Source organism: Chrysochloris asiatica, unplaced genomic scaffold, assembly GCF_000296735.1.
Source record: "Chrysochloris asiatica unplaced genomic scaffold, ChrAsi1.0 scaffold00289, whole genome shotgun sequence".
Classification (NCBI taxonomy): Eukaryota; Metazoa; Chordata; class Mammalia; order Afrosoricida; family Chrysochloridae; genus Chrysochloris; species Chrysochloris asiatica.
The window spans coordinates 2,644,865-2,661,796 of NW_006408807.1; the positions used below are offsets into that span (position 1 = coordinate 2,644,865).

General features: G+C 41.1%; 1 protein-coding gene across 1 annotated transcript in view; it reads right to left on the minus strand.

The window, feature by feature from the left end:
- Positions 1-16,932, minus strand: part of WDFY4 (WDFY family member 4) — a 561,873-nt gene that overhangs the window by 341,145 nt on the left and 203,796 nt on the right. The window contains exons 24-29 of the mRNA XM_006874619.1: positions 13,992-14,065; positions 9,975-10,136; positions 9,296-9,387; positions 6,397-6,496; positions 2,994-3,199; positions 1,417-1,586 (exon numbers count right to left, since the gene is read on the minus strand). Of these exons, the coding sequence (XP_006874681.1) occupies positions 1,417-1,586; positions 2,994-3,199; positions 6,397-6,496; positions 9,296-9,387; positions 9,975-10,136; positions 13,992-14,065 (804 nt within the window). The remainder of the gene's footprint in view (positions 1-1,416; positions 1,587-2,993; positions 3,200-6,396; positions 6,497-9,295; positions 9,388-9,974; positions 10,137-13,991; positions 14,066-16,932) is intronic.

Consider the following 16,932-nt stretch of genomic DNA (forward strand, 5'->3'; position numbering starts at 1 on the left):
ATATCTATTTACAAATCCATGTACCTTCCCTATTTCACTTTTGTTCACTTTAACTCAACTCAATTAAGGCCAAGAAACAATATCAAATCTGCTGTTTGTTAGGTGCCAAATAAAGTGAACAAAAGTGTGGTCAGTTCTTGAGGTGCTTAGTACTTGAGGAAGGAGGCCAATTTGAAAGCATGTCAATATCAAACAATGTGAATGATATACTGAGGTACAAAGGAGTACATGGTCCCTTAGGAGTTATGTAAATATTGAATAAATGACACCCATCAGGCAGATGAAGTTGGGATCAGAAAGTATCAAGGAATTGACTAGTGTGGACACAGAAAAGGCTAGCACAAATTAGCTAGTCTTATTGGGAAGGCAGCTCAGGATGATCTCACAGTACAAAGGACAGGTGAGTGATAAAGATGGTCTAGAGAGACAAGCATGGGTCCAACCCTAGAATGACTTGCATACTACTGGTAGACTTGAGACCTATTCCTTAAGCTTCAGGAAGCTGCTAAAGGCTTCAATTTGGTGCAAGATGGTGAGAACTTTGTACAGTCTGAAGAAAATTGGTCAAGGAAGCACACAAGAGTAGTTACTAGGGCAATTATTGATACAAAATCTGAATGAACGGGGCAGCTTTTGGTTTTATGTGACACAGAGTTATGCATACTTATGACTACAAGTCAAGAATCAGTAGAAAAGAGGATATCAAATAATAAGGAGGGGAGCTATAAAGGCACAAAGTTTTCAAGAGGGAGTTTAGTTTCAGAGGGTGCAGGGAAGGTAGAATCTCTATTAAGTGGTTTTCAATTTGTCTAGATGGGGCTGGTGAAAGGATGTGGGGATAAGACTCTTGTGGTTCAATCATGAATAATTACTATCAGGACTGATTGTGAGTGTTGAAAATGTAAAGGTAGATGTTTTGTAACAAAAGGAGGGGAGTGGTTGATCTTGCAGTTGAGGACCAAAGGACCCTGAGACCAACAAGGGAGAAGAGCAGAGTGCAGGACCCTCTATTCAGAGAAGCAGTGATGCTAGAGATGGAGGCAGAGACAATGATGTGGAGAGATGGAGAGGCTGGGGACTCTGGACTCAGGGAGGAAGAGGGGTTGTAAGCTGATGGCTGGGGACAGGTTTGCAGGGTGTACCCTGTGGTTGTTTGAATGGTTATATATTCCTGAGTTCTTCAGTGTACATTCAAAACAAAATAAAACAAAACAGAGGGAATAGGAGCAAATGCTGTTGAATGATGATGCAAGGAGGGGATTGTAATCATTGCAATGAAATGAAATACGATAGGGTGAGTGTAAAGCTGATGTTCTCCCATGTAAACTATCACTCAAGTCACAATAAAAACTTAGATCTCATAAAATCAGAAAACCAAGTCTGTCCCCACATCTCAGCAATGTGCCCAGAACTTACATGGGGTTCGTTAGTCATCTCTGTGAGTGGAGTCTGTAAGAAGAAGGTGGACACGATGAAGTAGACTTCAGCAATGTGAACATGGTGGGCCAGAAAGTCATTCAACACACGAAACCCAGGAAGCAGGCAGGGGATCTGCTCATGTATGGCAGGGGAACTCTTCAGGTTCTCTATTGATTTGTGAAGGGAACAAAATCCAGTGATTTAGAACAACTGCAATTGCTCTAGGCAAGGTGGAGATTGAGCATACGAGGAAATTCTCTGCCACTTTCCCACCCCTTAAGACACTGGGTAGAAATATTATTACACATAGACTAGCACAAGAACGTACAGGACAATAATTATTTTCCTGTTCCTGACATGTTCTTTCATTCATTAATTCAGTAATAATTACTGCCTGGGTGGTACAAGGAGTTAACACACTCAGCTATTAAATGAAAAGCTCGAGGCCACTTCCACTTAGAGGTAGCTAAGAAGAAAGGTCTGGAAATCTAGTTCCAGAAAGTCAGCCATTGGAAACTCTATGGAGCACAGCTCTATTAGTGCACACTTGGGGTTGCCATGAGTTGGAGTCAACTAAAAAGCAACTTTGTTTTAGGCAATAAGGACAATGTTTAGACAAAATATATAGAACCTTAGGATGTGAAACAGTGTGGTGGAACAGACAGACATTAATCAATTAAATAGGCAAATAAATATATGTATATACTTAGGAACGGAGTTCTGGTGTGGTGCTGTGGGTTAATGCGCCAGATTGCAAAGCCATTTGAACTGCAAGGTTGGCAGTTCAAGCTCACCAGCTGCTCCTCGGAAGCCGTATACTGGGTCGCTATGGGTCAAAGCCGACTCAATAGCACTTAACAACAACAACATATTTATGAACAAGGTCCTGTTGTGGCTCTGTAGCATAAGAACTAGAATAATCACAAATTTGGTGGTTCAAACCCATGAACAGCTCCTAGAAACTCTATACAGTGTTGCTAAGAATCAGAACCAAAAGCAGTCAGTAACAATATACATATGAACTATGATATTGTTTCCCTTAAAGGAAACTAACAGATACCCTAATTCAGGCAGGACTCATCCTCTTCTGGATAAAGTACTATTGGAACTAAGACCTGGAGGATTAACCCCCCATCAGCCAGGAGGTGTGTTAGTGCTAGAGGTTCAAGGGACATATCCCAGGCCAGGGGAATGGGGTGTAAAGCCCCCAATAGAAAAAGGCAAAAGACTTGGAGGACTGGAAAGAATCCTCTGGTGGCTGATGTATGATGAAGTCAGGGAAGGAATACTGTACATGGTTTCTGAGGCTGTAAATCTTTGCAACAACAGAAAGCCTCATCTTTTTCCCATGGAGCAGCTGGTAGGTTCGAACCACTGAGTTGTGGTTCACAGTCCACTGTTTACAATGCAGAGCCCCATGCTCCTCAGGGAAGGAATACTGATCACGGAAACCCTGGAGTCAGGGATCAGCTATGACCTGAACAAAGTCTTCAGTAGGTAGAAGTGGGATTATGTCTTCACTCACATCCCAGGATGACTCAGTACAGGATGTTTTCTAGACTAGGCACACTCACCCATCATGACATTCATGCCGGCAGTGCTTTTCTCCAGCCAGGATCCAGTGGAGATGCCCTCTTTAAAAAGCCCACGGAGGATGGGATTTGACAAAAAGTGCAGCAGTAGCTTTAGCCCCAGCACAACTGTGCTGGGATGCAGGTGGCCCTGAATGAGAAGCAGGAACCAGTCTGGCCCCAGGTTCAGAAATGTCTCTTCCTTTGACCTGGTGGGGAGAATACAATAGACTATCTCTCTGGCCATGGGCAGATGACAAAAGACAATGCTCAACCCCACTAGTTATCTAGGAAAGTCAAGTTAAAGTTAACAAATGGATACCACTTAGCAAAGTACATATTACAGTCGGAAAGGATGATAAAATAAAATCTTGGCAAGGTCACTGTGAATTTGATGTTGCTTATTAAGACCTGTAGCATACAGCATATACCGCAGTCATTAAAAAGAGGTGCCCTGCTGGTACAGTAGTTAAAGACTTGACTGTTAATGGAAAGGTTAGTTAGCGGTTTGAACCCATGAGCTCCTCTGCAAGAGAAAGATGTAGCATTCTGCTCCCATAAAAATCTACTCTACCCTATGGGGTCTCAGAATCAACTTGATGACAATGGGTTTGGTTTTTAGTTTTGATGGTTGAAGTTTTTTTTCAAAGCAATTAGGAATTATGAATCAACAGAAGTAAAAATATGCATGACTCTTGATAGCTGTGTTTCATTAATAACATTTATAGTTACACAGTCTATAAGGAGCTCTGGTAGCGTAGTGGTTACGAATTGGGCTGCGAACTGCAAGTCAGCAGTTCGAAACTGCTGTTCAGCGGGAGGAAGATGAGGCTTTCTGCTCCCGTAAAGATTTACAGCCTCAGAAACCCTGTACAGGGTCGCTATGAGTCGGAACGGACTCCATGGCACATAACAACAACAACACAACAACACAGTCTATGAATAACCACCCCTCTAATTTAATTCCATCAAGATAGTTTTACAAAACATAAATAATGGTTATTTGCCTCCCTTTTAAAAGATACTGATCAGAATGAATTGTATAGAATTGTCCAATATTTATGCATCTTTATTGCTTTGGATAAAAATAGGACAAAATGAAACTTTTAAAAATGAATTCTAAAATGACAAGTCTGGAGAAGACAGATTTGATGGAGGCAATTGGCAGGAAGGGAAGCATCTATGTAACCAACGTGGCAGGACCCACAGCCTCAGGGGAGCATCGAAGGTCCATCTGTGTCCAGCAGTGTTGTGAGCACCGGCCAACACACTTGGTGTAGCTGATGTCCAGTGGAGACTCTGGGAACAACAGTGGGAAGAGTGCAGGCAGTGTCCTCTAGTCCAGTCAGGATTTTGATATTTACTAACTGAGGAACACTTGCTGTGCTCTGGCTACTGTCTTCAGTGAGATGGTGATGATGATAATGATGATGGAGACTATGACAACTCTAGCTGATAGAGTATTTACAGTAGTTCAGGTACCATTCTCAATATTACCTAGTCACACACTTGGTCATTTAATCTTTAAAAAACCATCTCTGGCACGTACTATGTTGAACCTTGTCTTAGTTATCTAATGCTGCTACAACAGAAATACTATATACATGGTTGACTTCAACAGAAATTTATTCTCTCACAATTTAGGAGGCTACAAGTCCAAATCCAGAGTGCCAGCTCTAGGGAAACTTCTTGTCTCCTTTCAGCATTGGTAGAATCAGCAGTTCAAACGCTATGCAAGTTATAAGTTGAAACCAACTTGATGGCACTTTAACAATTACAACAGGCTCATCATTCCTCAGTGATCTTCATGTGTCTTTGTATCAATCTTTCACTGGATCTAGCAGCTTCACAGTGTAGGAATCCAGATCCAAAGGATGCACTCTACTCTTGACTCCTCTTTCTTAGTAGGTCTCACTGTCTCTGCTCACTTTTCTTTCACTTTATCTTTTGTAGATCAAAGGTGTTGCAGGTCACACCCCTGGGAAACTCCCTCATGTTGGATCAGGGTTGTGATGGGATTAAGGGTGCTACAGCCCACCTGTTTTGAGTGTCTTTTTGGTTTATCACATCAGTTCACATCATGGGGAATCATCACATAACTGTCACCTTATACAATTACATAACTACCAAACCACTGAGAATCATGACCCAGTCAAGTTGATACATATTTTGAGGGGACAAATTTCAATCTATGACAACTCTCATATAGATGAGTAGAAACAAAACAAAAAACAAACTCATTACAGTCAATTTAATTCTGCTTCATGGAGACTTATAAAACTGCCCCATCTGGTTTCCAAAGCTATCAATCTTTATAGAAGCCGACTGCCTCATGGTGGGTTTGAAAAGCTGGCCTTGGGGTTGGAGGTTGGACTCTTGAACATGACACCACCAGAACTTCCTAAAGAGACACATGTTGTTGTTGTTGTTAAGTGCTGGTTTCAACCCATAACAATCCTGTATAAGGTTTCTGAGGAGCAGCTGATGAGCTTGAATCATCAACCTTGTGGTTCAAACTGACTTTGCAGTCCAGCGCATTAACCCACAGTGCCATAGAGGCCTTAAATAGCTCCCCCAGTATCATTTGAGACAGAGCTGGGATTCCAACACAGCAGATTTAGGTACCAGAGGTCCAGGTTCTTAATCACTTCATTATATTTCCTCTCAAAATGATGTAAAAGAAGAATGTGGAATTCTTCTCAATTCCAAGGCATCTTCAGTTCTATTGTTTTGATTCTAAGAATGTAGGTTGCTACATTTAAAAGACAATTTTCACAGCTGCTTAACACTTCCTCCTCCTCCCCTACACAATGTAAATATACAAATACAAACTCTTTGAGAGCAAGGATCTAGACTGCCTTGTTCAGCATTTTATCCCAGAGCGGAAAACCAAGTCTGGTATCTAGCAGGTGGCTCAACAAACAGTTGTTGAATGAATGGCTCCAAGGTGAAGCAGGCAGTGAGAGAGTTCATAGTTATATAATACTTTGAAAATGAATAGCTGACAGATATTTCCTTTAACTTGGAAAAATAAGCAAGGGTAAACAGCAGTAGAATTTGACAAGCCTTTTTCTTAATAGATAGAAACAACAAACCATTTCTCCATCTTATTAACTGCCAATTTCAGGACAAAAATCATTAATTGTCACAACTGTGACAAAAAGAGTTTATTGTAATGATACCAAGTCTGCTTCTAGCTATTCATCCCTATTTAACAGTTGCATCTGACTATCTAAGGGCAAGGTCTGGTTTATTGGGATGAAAGGATATGATATTCTTTCTGAGACACACATGAAAATCACTGCGACCACTGATTCATACATGCTATCTTATTAAGGAAAGGCATCAATAAGTGTTTTGGTAGGAAGAACCCTCCTACCAAAATACTCTTCTTGGAGCTACTTACTCAGAGGCCAAATGAAAGTGGCAAGAAGATATTACATTGAACAGCATCTCCAGCAACTGGTTTCTAAGACAGACTGTCTTTCCAAAAGTTTGACTTCCAGCTACAAAAAAGAAAATTCAGGTCTGAGAGAAAATGGATGTAAAAAGACATAACATTTGCCACAGCAAATCATCTTATTCGCTGAATGCTTATTTCACTAAGGAATTGGAGCATGAATAGTATTAAAAATGTGAGCATTCAGCTTCAGATTGCAATGAAATGCTTAAAAAGAATTTTAGGAAATGCTCTAAAGTTCTCTTTAATTAGAGATTTCTTCAATGGTCTCCATCCTGCAACAAGTCCTAAAAATAAAAAGATCAAATCTATCATTCAATAGAAGAATGTTTTTATATGATCATAGGTTGCAACATTATCAAGTACTTACTATATGTCAGGTGTTACATGAAGCATTTAGAGTAGAAACCTGAAGATCTCTTGGTTCTTACTCTCAGTTTGCATCACCAGACTATCCTCTACTACCATTCTGACATTGAAAGATGTTATAACCAGCACATCTAAATATGCACTAAACTTAGAGCTTGAACTGTAGAAGGAGGGCTATCGATCCAGTAGAAGAAAGTTAACCTCTGAAGCGTCATGACAGCCCTGAAGGATGCAGTAAAACTTTTCAATGTAAGATATTTAGCTAGATAAAAGTTTTAGAATAAGGGCTATGCATGAAGATAAACTAAGTAAATTCATGGTTGGCCTATTATTCATTCATTCAGCCATTCAGTTAACCAATTCAGGACATACACATGTTGTAGACCCTGGACTGATGAGGCAGCTTGGGGAAATAGAGTCAGGTTGTCTTCTATTTAGATTTTATTCCCATTTCTTATTAAGAATTTAACCTCTGAGCCTCATCTCCTTCATCTGAAAGATGGAAATAATGACTTCTATGTTTAAACTGATTCAAAAATAGAAAACAATGAATATATTTTATCTAGAATGAGTAATGCTATCCAAGAGAATCTTTTGCAACGACATAAATGCTATTTATCTGAACTTCCCAAAACAGTAGCCACTAGCCACATGTGGTTATTAAGCACTTGATATGTGAATAGTGTAGTGAAGAACTAAATTTTTAATTGCATTTAATTTTAATCAATTTAAATTTAAATTACAGCATGTGGCTACTACATCCTATCTCTGACAGCACAGATTTCATGGTGATGGTGAACAGGAAAAGGTAAAAATCATTCATTGACCTCTCTGCCCAGGAGACAGGCTAAAATGCTAATCAGGTTACTGAATGGGAGCAATTCCCCTGGTTTCCACCCCCCCCCCCATGCCCTCAAGCAGGTATGCAGCTTGCCCCCTCCCCAACTCTGACCCCATATAGGCCCATGTTGCACTCCATTGAGGGGGCTCAGAATCTGGAGAAATTAGCTCCTCTGAGCCAGCTGGCTTAATAAAATCTGAAACTCTGCTTCACCTCTCCGAGTGGCCTCGGTTTCTTCAACCATGAATCTAAACTGCTGTAACAATCGGACAATGTGGTCAATATTTGTTCCTTTCACCTCTTCCCTAGGCAGTGAGGATGCTGAACAAGATATAGTTGCTATTCTGTATTTGGTTGGAGAGAGATACTCAAATAAATCAATCGCAAATCCTTGGATTAAGGTAAATCCTGCTGTAGAGCATGAAATATGAAGGCTTTGTGCCTGCAAATGACTCCTGCTGAGCAGAGCTTAATTTCATCTTGTATCCATGTTTAAGTGTCCAGATGACAGTTTTTCTTGAGTACCTCATGCCCCTCTGACAGGTGAACTGCCAGAATTAAAAGCACAGTGTATTTAAAACTGGGTTTGGGGCTAGTTCCCCTACAGGACCTCACAGGGACATTCTTGGACTTAGCCCTTAATGGCCACGTGGTCACGATGTCATAGTCTGAGAGTCTCAGAGACAGTTTGTGAGTTTTCCTATCTGCAATAGTCCTCTCCCTGTTTCTGTAAGGCCAGCATGTGTATGGCATGCTTATGTGACACATTGCTGTCCTCAGTCCTGTCTGTGAGAAGAGGTTCCTTTGTTTTCTGTGCCCTAACAAAGATCACCACATGGGTATTTGTTTTAAAAGTGCCATGGAGTTGGTTCTGACTCATAGCAACCCTGTTTCCAAGGAGTGGCTGGTGAGTTTGAACTGCCAACCTTGCAGTTCAATCTGAATTTGTGGTCCAATGCTTATCCTTCGAAACTGATCATGATGTCTATGATTCTCCCCACCGCTGGGGTAACCTATGTTTGTCTTTGTCTTGTATTTACTCCTGTTTAAGACTTAATAAAGAGTCTCCATAATATTTATACATTTAAAGACGGAATCTCTTTTCTCCCCTATAACAGCTCAAGGGGGCTTTTGATACACAGAGTATCACTTACTCTAGCTTGGCGGAACCGATGATGGCTTTATGGAGAAAATAACTCTGTGTCTAGTCTTATAGAGTTGGTAAGAAGGTGGGATGGGGGCAGGGAAAGACATTTCTTTAGAAGGAACAGTGTGTACAAAGGCATAGAAGGATGGCAGGCCACTGCATATGGCTCAGAGTGGCTGAAGTCAAACCCATGGAGGTAAGTAAGAGGATTAGACCAGAAAGGAAGACAGGAGCTGGAACTTGAAGAACCCATGTGCTGGTCTATTAGAACTTGCAAGCCATTTAGAAACAGAAATACATAATTCTATACGCAACTCTCATCATACAACTATAGCATCACAAGTAGTTGGGTGTATACTGCCAAGTATACAGCCCTAGGTGCCTTCCCCTCTCTTTGCCTTAGCACCTCCCTCTGGGACAGTAGCACCTTACAGCACAGTGAGAGTCAGTAATGCCTTTACATTGGCCTCGGGAAATGGTCTTCTCACCAGATGTGCAGAGGTCCAGGTCACCATCCATGCAGATTTTCCTCTCATTCATTGACGAAGGATTGAGAGTATACACAACAAACAGTGCGACCCTTTAGGCAAAAAGGAGAGAAGACACACTCAATTGTGGCCTCAGCACATGTCTTCTGGGTACTCATCAGAATTTTCTACCCAGGTTCACCCCAGTGTGGCTTCAAGCACAAGGGGCTTGTTTAAAGGGAATCAGATTATTCTGTGATCAATGCACTATTTCCAGAGACTCCTAAAATCTGTCAGCCTTCATTTAAGTTGTTAACTCTGGTTCTACCATATCAATGTATTAGGGTAGCAATAAGGGAAGATAGGGCCAAAGGTGGTGTCTTGGGGATATCCTTTGGGAAGTTTGCAAGAGGCAGATATATTAAAACATCAGCCCAAGGATTGCTAGGTTCATGGAAATTTTGTGAATTTTGGACACAATTCACCTAACTTATCTTAAATCTAACAACTCCTTCCCTACTTTTCTCATCTCTCAGCTCTAACCAGAAACCTCTTAAAGGGTCCCAAGGACATAGAATCTGCTACTGAATTGAAATTCAGTGATTCTGGGTTGAACATGGTAAGGATAGAATTGGGGCCCCAATTCCCTTAAAACAATGGTTTTAAATCCTTCCCTTTACAAGGAAGCTTGGGGTAGTACCTGAGCAAATCCTGTAGGTTGAAGTGGCTCCTAAGTTGGTGCCCCAGGATAGCAATGATGGTGGAGATCTTGGAGGGGGTGAGACTTGGTTGATTGAAGAGGAAGACAAGCTTGGGTATTAGCTGTACTTGGTGGGCAACTTTAGCATTCCTGGGTCCTTCCCTGGTGAGCCCAAGAGAGAGTCAGTAAAAGCTCTTACTGGAAATAACCAAATTTTCTGTGTTTCTGCTAAAAAGGTTTTCCAGGATGGGCTTGTTCTGTGGCCCTTTAGCTCCAACCTTCTCTTGGCAACTTGTCAAAATTCTGTCAGACACCCATTGAATAAGTGTCTGCCAGAGGCCAGAGTAGGCTCAGAGGAGTCTTCCTATTCTCTTCCATCCCCGGAAACTGCCTTCAAAGACAAAACCCTATTATTGACATTTAAATTTTGAGCCTCAGGGAAAACTAATGCTGGTCTCAGAAAACTCAGAACAAAGACTGCAGACATGCATGTGACCATGAAGCACTTCCAAACAGCTAGGAGTCCATATCTCCACAAGCCTGTCTGAGTATGTGTGCTCTTCCTGCCCTCCCTAAACCACAAAGTGGATGAATACAACATGCCAAGAGTCAAAGGGGAAAGAGACAGAAGAATCTACATCCCCTTTGTAGGGTAATCACAAATTAAATTTCCAGTAAAATAGACTTCCCCAAAGAAAACAATCCCCATGATAAATAGTGGTCTTTTTGCAAAAACCAGGTACAGGTGTAGAAAGACAGAGAAAAGCAGGTAAAAATGTAAAAGAGGGTGACTTTGAGTGATTGTCTTCTCTTGTATTGTACTTTCAGCATTTACATATTACAGTCTGCTGAGATTCACATCACTAACACACAAGAGGCAGAACCAGGTCCATTTTTTTTTCTGATGAATTATACTCATCAGCTCAACGGGAAGGGTATATATACTTCATTCCCCCTGTATTTTCTAACTGGTTTTTTTCCCCCGCCTATCCAGGCTCTGAGCATCATGCATTTGTATAATTTTCCATAGGACCTAGTCATGCACATCTCTGAATTTCCAGCACTAAGAACTGGGCCTATCACCCATCTGTCATTGTGTCCTGTGGTGGTTTACATGCTGTTGCAATGTTAGAAACTATGCCACTGGTATCCAAATACCAGCAGGGTCCCCCCATAGTGGCTAGGCTTCATCAGAACTTCCACACTAAAACAAAGAAGAAAAGTTTGAAGAGTTATTTCCAAAACGTAGCCAATGAAAACCCTACAAATTACAGAATAAGAGTGTCTAATACAGCACTGGAAGATGAGCTCCCCATGACTGAAAGCATTCACAATGCAGTGATCACAACAATGGTTTCAGCTTACAAATGATTGTGAAGTTGGGCAATATTTCCTCTGTTTGCATCGGGTTGCTATGAGTCAATTTGACGGCAACTAACAACAATATGGTGGGTTCATAATCAATATATCATAACAGGGGAATCTTCTAAAATAGCCAAACCTGTGAGTAGGAGGTGGATATGGGTGTGAAAAACACGCTTGACAACTTGTGCTCCCTGTTTCCATTCTCCCTTATTATGACCACAGCCCTGGTTTTCTCTGGGTACTGCCTCTTTCTAACTCATCTCCACCCACTACAGATGTGAATACATGTACAGGCCTGGGCAATATCATAGAGACTGGTCAGGAATGGGATGTGTCCAAGTTGACCCCATAAGAAAACTTTTTTGTTAGGGTTGATGAGTTTTAAAAAGAAAATCTCCTTTCTACTAATTTGAGTTAGAAGAGGCAATGGTTGATGCACTCTAAGGGATTACACAGAAGATCTGTGCTGCCAAGTGAAGGAAGACTGAAGATATGAGACCATCATAGAGAAGGAAGGATGGAGTTCAGAAAGCAGTGTGATCCCCATTCAGCCATGTATGATAAGATACACATGTTCAATTGTACAATCGAATCCATTCACATTTTATCCGGTCTCTCCCTCTTTCTTGGAAATTCTGCGTGGTATATGAATTATTACCATGCTCTGCTAATCGAAAGGTTTGTGGTTTGAGTTCACCCAAAAGTGACTTGAAGGAAAGATCTGGTGATCTACTTCTGAAAAATCAGCCACTGACAACCCTCTGAGACACAGTTCTACTCTGTTCACAAAGGAGGATTAAGTGTTGGTGTTGACTCAAAGGCAACTGGTTTGCTTTTGTTAGTTTTCTTGCTTGATTCTCCCTTTCTTTACCTGTCCCTCCTTTTCTCCTTCCTTAAGCTAGTTTGAGTTATGTTTCTGCCACTCACAACCAAGAGATGGGGTCCTGGTGGTGCAGTGGTTATGGACTCAGCAGTATGCAAGCTGAACCCATGTGGGAGGGGGAGTGGGACTATATCCACAAATAGCTAGGTTTGACAGAGGATATTTCGACATGTGTTGATCTATGCTGCAGATAGATCCATGAGCGTGGTGGAATATACAGGGGGCAAAATTATCAAAACTTCTTAGATAAGAAAAAAACATAAGAGAATAAGTCACTAGTCCTGGGGTATCAGGGGAACACCAAGTTTGCATGACAGTATACAATGACAATGTCCTAAATTCTATTTTGGCACTATGGGCTAATGCATCAAACTGCAAAAGCATTTGAACTGCAAGGTTGGTGGTTCAAGCTCACTAGCTGCTCCTTGGAAACCCTATACAGTGTCGTTGTGGGTTGGAATCGACTCAACGACACTTAAGAACAACAACAACAACTGGTTCTTAAAAGCATGTGAACAGCCACCTACCAACTGCTCTGAAAGGGATAACAATAGAAGGTCTTGGAGAGAGTGGAAGACAAATACAGAACAATACAAAAAATCATAAAAAACAAAACAAAACAGGCTTAATGGTAGGATAGAGATTGATGGAAACCTTGGCTTAAGACCTTCAGTTACCCTTCAGGTCTGGAAATGAACTCATTCCTAATTTTCAACCAAACAATATACAAGTTTGTAAGTAGAATAGTAACTCTAGGAAGATACTCACTTCTTAGGATAATCAATTATCTGAGATAAAAAAGGCAACATGGATAAAGTTCAGTCCTGGTGTGGCATTGTAGGATAAGCACTGGACTGTCAGCCTTAAGGCTGGCAGTTCAAACCCACCAGTCACTCCTCAGAAACCCTAAACAGGGTCACTATAAGTTGGTAACAACTTGACGGCACTTAGCAACAACAACAAAAAGTTCAGAAGAGTTAGGAAATAAGGAGGAATGCAAACATAGGAGGAAGTGGGATAAGTGATCTCACTTTGTGAAGATTGCAATCAATGACATAAAACAAAATGTTTATGAATTACTGAATGAAAAACTGATTTGCTCTATAAACCATTACCTAATTCAGAATTTAAAAAAAAAAAAAAAAAAAGATCAGCAGGTCTTCTCACATAATAAGTACTGTCGAGTCAGTTCCAACCCATAGTGACCCTGTATAGGGCTCCTGAGGAGTGGGTGGTGAGCTTGAATCACTGCCCTTGCGGTTCAAACTGACATTGCAGTCCAGTGCATTAACACACAGTGCCACACCAGAATGCCCCCCATAAAAACTACACCTTTGAAAATCCTATGGGGGCACTTCTACTTTGTCTTATAGGGTTATGAGTCAGAACTGATTTTCCAGTAATGAGTCTGGTTTGGGTTTGTGGCCTAAAGAGCCCCAACTAATTTGAAAAAGTGACTTTAGAGTCTGCTAGAGGAAGAATAGCCAAAGAGGAAAATTGGGGCATGGAGAAAGGTGTCCTTTGGCTACTACATTTACTGAGCCCCAGAACCTGCCCTCCTGAGATCCAAGATCCCCCAAAGAAACAGACAAGACTCAGGCATGTGAGCCCCTGAATGGGACATGCTCTCACCCAAGGAATGAGTGCCCTGAGGGGTAAGGTGGGCTGGAGCTTCTGAGTCACTGACTATCCTGCCTCACTCCCCATCCAATTCCTGCATCCTACATGAAGCCTTTAGTTCTAATGCCTGGCTGTAGACCTCAGCTTACCTTGGTGATTGAAAGATTTCGACAAGATGAGAAAAGAGGGCCAAGTCCAGATTGTCTGCAGTATCCCTCCAGAGCTATAAAACAGAACAAACACACTCTGATGTCACAGTATGTGCAGAGAAGGATTTCCAGGAGGCATGAGTAAAGAAAGTATTTGACATAGCATTGTTTACCTTGCAATCACCCACATGGCATTCTGCCACTGTCATTACATACGCTCTCCTAGTACTCAGAATACACCTTCCTCTCCCATGTATCTCTGCTGCTGTCTGGTGCTTGATTATGGCTCTCATTTGAACCAGCAAAAAGTACACCAGCCATTTGACAGGTCTTCTTGTACTACATGCCCACCAAATACATTTCACTCTGACTCCATCCTACAAAGCATAAGCCAGGGTTCTCACTTTACAGGGTATGAGAACATGGAGGCTGAGACAAGCCCCAATCATCATCAGTCTGTGATAGGACTAAAATCAGAATCTAGGTCTCCAGTTTGCTGGGGTTAAGCTAAATCTATTATAGCTCCTAGTTTGTGAATCCAGCACTTTCTTTAGTTCACACATATATAAAACTTGAAACTCAGCAATACTTTCCTTCTGAAAAATAGAACTGTACATATGTAAGATGCACTGAAATACCTGGAGAGAAGCTTATCACTCAGGTCATTTTAATTCATGCTCAGCAAAACACAGTCATCACTAGCCAGTCTCTTTGAGGTAGCATTAATGGTATGCTATAATTTCTCATTCCTAGTTCCCTGTTTTAAGTTCTTTTGGCTTTCTACAAGCAAGGCTGTATTATTTGCATATCAAAGGCTGTTCATGAGTCTTCTTCCAATCCTGATGCCACATTTTTCTTCATATAATCCAACTTCTCTGATTATTCGGCATATGGACTGAATAAGTATGGTGAAAGAATACAACCCTGGAGCACACCTTTCCTAATTTAAAACCATTCGGTGTTTCCTTGTTCTGTTCGAACAACTGCCGCTTAGTCTATGTACAGGATCCTCATGAACACATTTAACTGTTCCAGAATACTACTCTGCAATGTTGTCCATACAATGTATGTCATGATCCATACAATCAAAAGCCTTTGTGCAGTCAATAAAGCACAAGTATACAACTTTCTAGTATTCTCTGCTTTCAGCCAAGAGTCATCTGACATCAGCAATGATATCCCTCATTCCACTTAAAATACTTATTGATGAAGACCAAAGACCACAGCTTTCAGTATGGGTTGCACCTCAGTGTAAAGAAAAAAAAAATCCTCACCACTGGACCAATAAATAACATCAAGATAAATGGAGAAAAGATTGAAGTTGTTAAAGACTTCATTTTCTTTGGATCAACCATCAACACTCATGGAAGCAACAATCAACAAATCAAACGACATATTGCACTGGGAAAATCTGCTGCACAAGACCTCTTTAAAGTGTTGAAGTGCAAAGATGTCAGTTTGAGGGCTAAGATGTGCCTGATGGAAGCCATGATATTTTCAATAACCTCATAGGCATGAAAAGTTGGATAGGGAATAAGGAAGACCATAGAAGAATTGATTTATGGTGTTGGAGGAGAATAGTGAAAGTACCATGGACTGCCAAAAGAACTGTGTTGGAAGAAGTACAGTCAGAGTGCTCCTTGGAAGCCAGGATGGCCAGATTTCATCTGCCATACTTCAGATATATTGTCAAGAGGGACCAGTCACTGGAGAAGGATATCATGTTTGATAAAGTGGAGGGTCAGAGAAAAAGAGAAAAACCCCCCAATGAGATGGACTGGAAAAGTGGCAGCATTAATGGGTTCAAATGTAGCAAAGATTGTGAGGTTGGCCCAGCACTGGGCAGTGTTTCATTCTGATGTGCATAGGGTTGCTATTAGTTGGTACAGACATGACACAATGACACCTAACAACAACAGTTCTCTATTTAGAGAGTTCTATATTTTTGGTCTCTAAATGCTAACAGTACAGTCCTGGTGTGGTTCTGTGGGTTAATGTACTGGACTATAATGTTGGTTTGCACTGTAAGGTCAGCAAGTCAAAGTCACCAGCCACTCCTTGGAAACCCTATACAGAGCTTCTATAAGTTGGAACCAACTCAATGGCACTAAACAACAACAAACAACAAAAGCTGACAATATCTATGACTAAGAATGTAAAAGGATGGAATATGAGTTACAAGAGTACACTCATGTAGTATAAAATAAAACAAGTCACATTTAGAAATCATTCCATTTACTAAAGGCAAAAATTCTATGCAAAGTCCAAGATAAGGTTTAGTGATGCCATCATTAATCGTCAGATGATGGTTTCAATCCTAGGTCCCTCTGACTCTGGAGTCCTTTCCTCGCTCCCATGCTGTACTTCCACAGGTATCCCTTAAAGAGCAGTTACTTCATCTGAGACCAATTGGTGGCCATGATACTGTCCTCTGACTTAGGCAATGCACCAGTGCCACAGCAAATACAGGTTTCATGAAAGACCCTGAAGGCAGGGCTATCAGTCTCAAACCCCCCCCAGAGAGTCCTGGTGTGGCACTGTAGGATAAGCACTGGATCAAAAGGATTGTTTGAACCACAAGGTCTGTGGTTCAAACTCACCAGCTACTCCTCAGAAACCCTATACAGGGTAGCTATGAGTAAGAACTAATTCCATGGCACTTAACAGCATCTATCACCATACAGACCACATTGTTGTTAAGTGCCTTTGCATCAGTTCCTAGTCATAGCAACCCTGTATAAGGTTTCTGATGAATGAGTGCTAGGTTTGGACTGCCAACCTTTTGATTAGCAGTCCAGTGCTTATCCTACTGCACCAAGAAAAGAAGAATTTCTTCTTCTTTTCTTTTTCTTTCTTCCTTTCTTTCTTTCTTTCTTTCTTTTTTTTTTTTTGTAAGAGTGAATGAAGTTAGCCAAGGTAAAATATGAATGTTGTTGTTGTT